This window comes from Candoia aspera, chromosome 14, assembly GCF_035149785.1.
Source record: "Candoia aspera isolate rCanAsp1 chromosome 14, rCanAsp1.hap2, whole genome shotgun sequence".
Lineage (NCBI taxonomy): Eukaryota > Metazoa > Chordata > Lepidosauria > Squamata > Boidae > Candoia > Candoia aspera.
The window spans coordinates 7501869-7509479 of NC_086166.1; the positions used below are offsets into that span (position 1 = coordinate 7501869).

The 7611-nt window shown below is 43.5% G+C and overlaps 1 protein-coding gene across 1 annotated transcript; it reads left to right on the forward strand.

Annotated features, from left to right (window-relative positions):
- The first annotated feature begins 28 nt into the window (after positions 1 to 28).
- On the forward strand, positions 29 to 6770 carry GDE1 (glycerophosphodiester phosphodiesterase 1). Its single transcript, XM_063315116.1, has 6 exons — positions 29 to 307; positions 3107 to 3282; positions 3660 to 3765; positions 4489 to 4581; positions 5319 to 5530; positions 5851 to 6770. Exons 1-6 carry the CDS (start codon positions 53 to 55, stop codon positions 5996 to 5998), a joined length of 990 nt encoding a protein of 329 aa, XP_063171186.1. The 5' UTR covers positions 29 to 52; the 3' UTR covers positions 5999 to 6770.
- Positions 6771 to 7611: the final 841 nt, after the last annotated feature.

The following is a 7611-nucleotide window of genomic DNA, read 5'->3' on the forward strand; positions in this document are numbered from 1 at the left end:
CCGGCGCCCGCCGTTTGCTCCGCCCGCTGCGCCGGCCCCGCGCGGGGCCGCCATGTTCTGCTACCCGGAAGGGCTGGCGGCGGCCTTCTCGGCGCTGGTGCTGGCGACGCTGGCGCTGACCCGGAGCGCCGCGCTGGCCTGCGCGCTGTCGGGCGGCTTCTACCTGGCGCTGCGCCTCTTCAGCCTGGAGCCCGTCGCCCCGCAGCGCGCCCAGCTGGTGGTGCAGCCGCGCGGGAACCCCGCCCGCATCGCCCACCGCGGCGGCGGGCACGACGCGCCCGAGAACACGCTGGCCGCCATCCGGCAGGTCGGGCATGCCGCGCTGACTGCGAGTAGAGAGCGGCCGGGGTGTGTGTGCGTGTGCGTGTGCAGCGTTTGATGTGCGGGGGCGGCATATTGATTGTATAGGGCATTGGGGGGGTGTAACGTTTATTGTATATATGTGTGTGTGCATGCACAGTGGGCATACTGTATCTGGGGTGCAAACATCTGGACGGCAGCAATTACACACTCCTTGCTGACAGCTGGTGCTTCTCCAGATGAGGAATTTATGTCTGGGTATATATGTATATGTATATACAGTATCGGATATATTGTGTGTGCATGTGCGCATGCACATATACCTATAGAAAGAGAGTAGTACTGCCTCTGTGTTTTTATATTTTGTGTGTATTGCACGTGTGTGTGTTCTGTAAATTGGTGTGAAGTTACAGCATGTGTGATGTGAATTACTGTAGCTTTTCATAAGTGCTTTGTCACATGCAGGCTTGGCATGTAAAAGGAATCGCGGTAAGATCACTTCTGACTTCAAAAGTATGAGAGCCAGTTTGGTGTAGAGGTTAAGGCACCAGGCTAGAGACCGGGAGTTCTAGTCCCGCCTTAGGCACAAAGCCGGCTGGGTGACCTTCAGCCAGTGACTCCCTCTCAGCCCTAGGAAGCAGGCAATGACAAGCCACTTCTTAAAAACCTTGCCAGGAAAACCGCAGGTGACCTTCAGCCAGTGACTCCCTCTCAGCCCTAGGAAGCAGGCAATGACAAGCCACTTCTTAAAAACCTTGCCAGGAAAACCGCAGGTGACCTTCAGCCAGTGACTCCCTCTCAGCCCTAGGAAGCAGGCAATGACAAGCCACTTTTTAAAAACCTTGCCAGGAAAACCGCAGGTGACCTTCAGCCAGTGACTCCCTCTCAGCCCTAGGAAGCAGGCAATGACAAGCCACTTCTTAAAAACCTTGCCAGGAAAACTGCAGGGACTTGTCCAGGCAGTCTCCGAGAATCGGACACAATTGAACGGATTTAAAAAACACACAAATAAAGCAGTGGTGGAGAACTTAACTCTTTTTCCTCCAACTCCCATCAACTCTAGAGTCAATACAACAATGACCGAGAGATAATGGAACTTGTAGTCCCACAACATTGACCAGAAATGATAGAAACAGCCTTTTCCTCAGTCAACAGATCAAATACCTCTCTGTTCTAGGAGATAGCCATCTGCTAAGAAATTTAGAATTGAACCAGTGAACTTAACTCCACACTTTGCAGGATAGCTGAAAGCGGGAGGTCTAGGAAAATTAATATTACTCTAAACAAGTTAAAGTGTTATTGTGGATCATCAGCCACAGAAATCCTATTGATTTTTCAGTTATACATAAATCACACATCCAATTTAATTTTAAAGGAATTTAAGTAGTGCAGCAGTCAGCATGGATTTCAGAAAGTTATTACTGTAAGTTATTTACAATATTTGCCTCTTGTTCCTGAAGGATCTGAGGGGCTAACAATCAGAAACCTCAGAGAAATGAAGAGGAGGAGATGGGTCTTCCATTGTTACTTTTACTAAATCAGATGGATCCTAGAAAAGGGCCTTGATGGATTGTTTCATGGTTGTACTGTCACCAACGGATTTTAATATCTCTTGGCTGTATTTATAATTTTCTGTATTGTTTTAACTGTTTGACTGTTTTTTATTATTGTTAGCTGCCCAGAGTCACTGGTCTGAGATGGATGGCTATATAAATTGAATGAATGAATGAATGAATGAATGAATGAATGAATGAATGAATGAATGAATGAAGATAGCAGATGGCTACCTTCCCCAGGCAGGTATTTGATCTGTTGACTGAGGAAAAGGCTGCTGTTGTCATTTCTGGTCAATGTTGTGAGACTACAACTTCCATTATCTCTCGGTCATTGTTGTACTGACTCTAGAGTTGATGGGAGCTGGAGGAAAAGAAGTTAAATAAATAAATGTGTGTTGGAAGCAAACAATTGCAATAAAATCTGTGATAAAGAAAGGACTGTGCTTGTTTGGTTTGCAAATGGGAGTGATTAAAACATCAAGGAACCTCTTAAACAGAAGCATCCAATTAGCATGGGAGATTACCTGCAAATACTTGTGAGTCATTAAAGGTAAATATAGCAACTCTCCCGCTTTGATAATGCACGGTGGACTTGATCAGAAGGGAATTTATGAGAGAAGCTGTTTACGCTTTTTCTAATGGGTTGTAGAAACCAGATTACTAATGCCTTTTGGGTGGCCTTTGCTGAGTTCTGAATGGGAACTCTGCCTTCACGCTTAACATCAACCTTTTGCATTATAAACAAGGGGACAACATCTATGTTTATTTACAGCTTCAGTGGTTTCTGCTAGATTGGGCATTCAGTTGTAATGGCTTTGCTTTTTCTCCAAATATCAGCTCCTGTAAAGATGATACGTATCTGCTGTTATCATTTAATTGCCTGATAGGACCTGCAGTCTTAACATGCCCTGTTCTTTTGTTGTCTTTGCACAACATGGCTGATGCAGTCTGTGCTACCTTGGGGAAGTCCTTTAACCCATGCTCTGGCAGCACATGGTCACAGATGCCCTGTCAGATGAGGAACAACTATTTTGACAGTTTCCAGCTGCCACAAAGGAGCAGCTGGGGAATTCTGGGAGTTGAAGTCCACACATCTTAAAGTTCCCAAGGTTGAGAAACACTGTGCCAGGGCTACAGTTGGCAGATTGGTTTGATCATTTCCAATACAAAGTTATCCAAAGCCATTCCATTAAAAAGCACACCTTGTGGTCCAACTTTCTGTTCTGAAAATGTCGACCTTGTTTCTTAAGGCAGCTGAGAATGGAGCAACAGGGGTGGAACTTGACCTGGAATTCACCGCTGATGGGATTCCTATCCTGATGCACGACGACACGGTGGACAGGACCACCGATGGTTCGGGAAGCTTACGAGAATTGAGATTTGCTGAGATTCGACAGTTTAATCCGGCTGCTAAACATAGATTATGGTAAGCAAAGAGTCTGTAGTTCACTCACATCCAGACATGAATATTTTCTATACAATTTTAATTCTTTTGGGAGTTAAGTTGCAATCCAGAAATGTAATTCTTCTGTGGTCTTGTTGACTTGAATGGGAAAGACTTTTTGTGGATTACGACTTCCCAATAGAGAGTCATGTCGTCTTCTGGCGCTTAAATGACTAATCGCCCAGGGATCTTTAAAGGACTTTTAAGAATTTGTTTTCCCTTTCCAGTGGAATATATCTTTGGCTTTTTAGTGGTGGTACAGTATGAATGGGAACAGACTTCCTTTTTTTTTTTTTTTTATTGGATACTTTTCTGCTGAAGTGCTCACCTTTCAAGTAGTTGTGATGATTTTCCACCAGGAGGGATTATCGTGGGGAAAAAATACCAACCCTAAAAGAAGCTGTTTTGGAAAGCTTGAATCATGACCTCACCATCTACTTTGATGTCAAGGGGCACGCGGATCAGGTACCTTTGTAACAGCTACACGTCAAAAGCTTTTCCCTTCCTGTAGAGCTTTTCCATTTGACAAAACGTTCTGGCAATAAAATGCTAAGTGATGTTTTTAACACTATTTAATCCTATTTTTTATTCATGGTGCTAAGTTATAACTAGCTTAAGGTTTTCTCAGAAACGCTTTTTCTCTAATTCATAGAGCTGTGTTAAGGAAGGGCAGATAGCTGGTAGACTTTTTTTTTTAAGGCACTTACAAACAGCAATCAGTTTTTCTGAAAATATGGAGTAAATTGCACGAAGGTATGCAGCTGTTCGCATAGAGTTACTCTCCTCTAGAACTAGCAAGTAGAAGCGATATCTCTGACAAGGCTCTTTCTCAGTCCTATTATTTGAAATAATTAAAAGAGTGAGGTTGGAAGCTTCTTCACTGACTCTAATGCTTCCCTAAATCCGTGTCCTTTAACTTAAGCTAAGTTGCTATTTTTGAAAGCAACTTTTCCATGTACATTAGTACATTCTGCGCCATTCACCCAGCCTGGTTCTTTTTCAAAGCACTAATTATCTTGCACCATCCACTTTGCCCATGCCACTTCAGTCATGAGTTTCTTCTGCACGAGAACTGCCTCCAGCAGCTGAAAAGCACAAGAAAAACACCTGCCTTTGTTCAATGTTACTTAGAAAAACAATGTTAAGTGTTCTATGGCTGTTTCATGCCATTTTCTTTTGTTCTGGCAGGCAGTTGCAGCCCTGAAACACCTCTACCTGGAATATCCACGGCTGTACAACACAAGTGTCGTTTGCTCATTTATGCCAGATGTTATCTATAAGGTGAAGCTTTCAGAGTGTTATTAATATCTCATTATTTCTTGCCACTGTTGACATGACGGTAGGACGTTTTTGAGTACGTTTGGTGTTATACAACGTGCACAAAATGTATCCCATAGACAGGGAAGCGTATACTATCTTTCAGAGCCTTAAAATAATCTAGGTTATTTTAAAATAATAAGTTACTGGGCCTTCCCTACATTAGAAAGTCAGTATAAGAAGAGCGCATCGGACTAAGCCCAAGAATTGATCACATTCATGTTTTACAATGGCTGTGTGAAGAAATGTGTTTTTTTTTCAGTGCTTTTTAATGTTTGTTTGGCTATTAGTTAATAACACCAGTACCCTACTTCAGCTCCTAGAGGAAACAGTCAATAACAGGTAACCTCCTGCATGCAATAGGTGTGGTATTTGTGTTTTAAAGTAAATACGCATCGACTGAACCACTGATCTTTAAATGTCGTATCATCAAACGCTGAGGCATTTCTGAGCAAGGTCAGCCGTTCAAGTTGGAAGCAAATATGGGGGGGAAAAGTCAGTGGGATATTCCTCTAAGTCAGCATTTTGGATTTGAATGCCAAGCAATGTGGATCTTCCTACAACACACGATTTGTGGTTAGATTCCCAGCCTTATTTTTCCTAAACACCCCAAACTGCCAAAAAGTAGGCACTGAAAACCTCTTGTGTTATTATTTAAAAGGCCAGATGTGTGCACTTAGCTTTTGCGTTTGGTCTTTTAGATGAGGCAAGCAGATAGGAATGTAATAACAGCTCTGACCCACCGACCTTGGAGTATCAGCCACTTCGGGGATGGGAGGCCTCGCTACACCTCTTTCTGGAAACATTATTTGTCTATGGCCCTGGATGTTATCATGGACTGGAGCATGCACAACTTCCTATGGCATTTATGTGGCGTTTCTGTTTTTCTGATGCAGAAAAATTATGTTTCACAGTAAGTTGAACAGCATGACCAAACAGCACACTCAAGTTTAACCAGTTTACTGCTGCTCAATTTCTTGCGTTGAAAAAGAAGGCAAGCTTGCCTCACATTTATGAAACAGAGACATGGGGAACAATGGGATCTATAGCGAGCTTTTCCTGGATTAATCCCAAAGTTAAATGGCTTTAATTGCTTTTTCGTGTTTTTAAGGGAGGAAAGGCTGTACCAAAGCAGTAAAGAGATTGTAGCAGTACTGCTAGAGAAAGATTTTTAAAATAAGACACAGGGCAACTGCTTGTCCTTTCATATCATTTTTGCCTTCTTCCTTTTAGGGACTATATAAACCGGTGGTCATCTAAAGGAGTTCACGTTGTTGCTTGGACCGTCAATGCACTTGCTGAAAAAATGTATTATGAAAATGTTCTCCAGACCAGCTATATTACCGACAGCTTATTAGAGGATTGTGACCCTCACTATTAGCTTGATCTTCTACTGCTTGTTGGCTTGTTTGTCAGACTGAAGTTCATCAACAGTGGAACTTTTTGATTTTATTTCGCGACGGCTGCATTGCTTCCCTCGGGGGGGAAAAAATTACATTTCAGATTGCACCAAAGTCTCCTTTTTGAGATTTCTCATTACTATCGCTTTTCATCCAAGAAAGAATATTTTTAATCAAAGAGACACGTGCAGCTTAAATGGAAAAAAAATGATTTGCTATAAGGTAGGCAGTCCGAAACTTAAGGGGGTTGGGAAGTGAACTTTTTGGAAAACTCTTGAATGTTCCATTCTTCCCCTGGGCCACCTCAATCCGATTCTGGCCCATGCTGCTCCAGGGGTGGTTGGGCAGTTTCCCAGAAGTAAATCCTCTAAACCAGCAGTGGTTCTGAGGTGTCCTGGGGGTATCCTGGCCCCCAGACAGCCCTGTTTTGTCCTGGACACCAGTTCAGAGAAATGGCCAACTACCCCAGTCAACAGTCTGTAGCAGTATTTCCCGACCATAACGGCTTGAATATGTGTGGACTTCAACTCCCAGAATTCCTCGGCCAGCATGCTGGCTGAGGAATTCTGGGAGTTGAAGTCCACACATCTTCAAACAGCCAAGGTTGAGAAACACTGGTCTGGAGAGAGAATGGAACGTTCTAGCGTTTTTCCAGTGTTGTACTGTATTCCTGAACCTGTGAGTTTTGCACATCCCTGGTATGAGGCATCTGGTAATGGCTCATTTATACTCAGTCAAAACAAAAACAAAACAGCCACCACACACACCCTCGTTTCCTGCCCCACCTGGCAGCATCCCACGGGCCTGGGACTTGCAACTTCCTGCCAGCTTCCCCACTGACTTTGGTTGCGGGAAGCCGGCAGAAAGTTGCCTCGCCTAACGACCGGGGGTTCAGTTAATGATGGCAACCAGGATTGCTTAGCGATGGAAATTCCGGTCCCAATTGCTGTCATAAGTTGAGGATTACCTGTAGAGAATGCGGTGGGAACACTTGCAACTCTGGCTCGTACGCAAGTATTTTCTCTCTCCCTCCCCCCACGTAAATTCAAGGTGCATTTTAATAATATAATTAATTTAACCTCTTACAAATATTTAGCAAGGGAGTGCGCAATATATTTTGACATGATGGGGCATTTAATTAAAACCTGGGAATGGGAAAGTTTCACAGCTGCCAGGGCTAGGATGCACAAGAGTGGGGTGCATTCACTGCATCTACACCTTTAAAAGTTAGCTTTTGTTCAAGGTTGCATTTGAAACTTGTAGGAGTTGCTTACACTGAAATTGTTCACGAAAACTTGAAACGGTTCTCTGGGCTGCATTTTTCTTCAGTCAGTTCTTTTGCGGAATTGAGGCTTGCCCAAATTTGAAAGAATGCCAATTATTTCTAAGGAAAGTTTCCATCCGGGTTTGAAAGTATGACTCCAGAAAACATCACTGTATGTATTGGAGATTACAGCGATAAAGGCTTTTAAAGTAACGTTTTAGCTAACTGCTGTAATGGAAACCACTACTGGGGAAGGAAGAAAAATGGGGATCAGATATCCAGGTCATGTGACCATCTGAGTGTGTGATGCTAAGGAGATGTTTCACTAAG

What these genes read in the sequence shown, in the direction of transcription:
- GDE1 (XM_063315116.1), top strand. Translation starts at nt 53, where the DNA reads ATGTTCTGCTACCCGGAAGGGCTGGCGGCGGCCTTCTCGGCGCTGGTG. An exon ending in CGCTGGCCGCCATCCGGCAG is followed by an intron (nt 308 to 3,106) that starts GTCGGGCATGCC and finishes TTGTTTCTTAAG; the next exon opens with GCAGCTGAGAATGGAGCAAC. An exon ending in TCAAGGGGCACGCGGATCAG is followed by an intron (nt 3,766 to 4,488) that starts GTACCTTTGTAA and finishes TTGTTCTGGCAG; the next exon opens with GCAGTTGCAGCCCTGAAACA.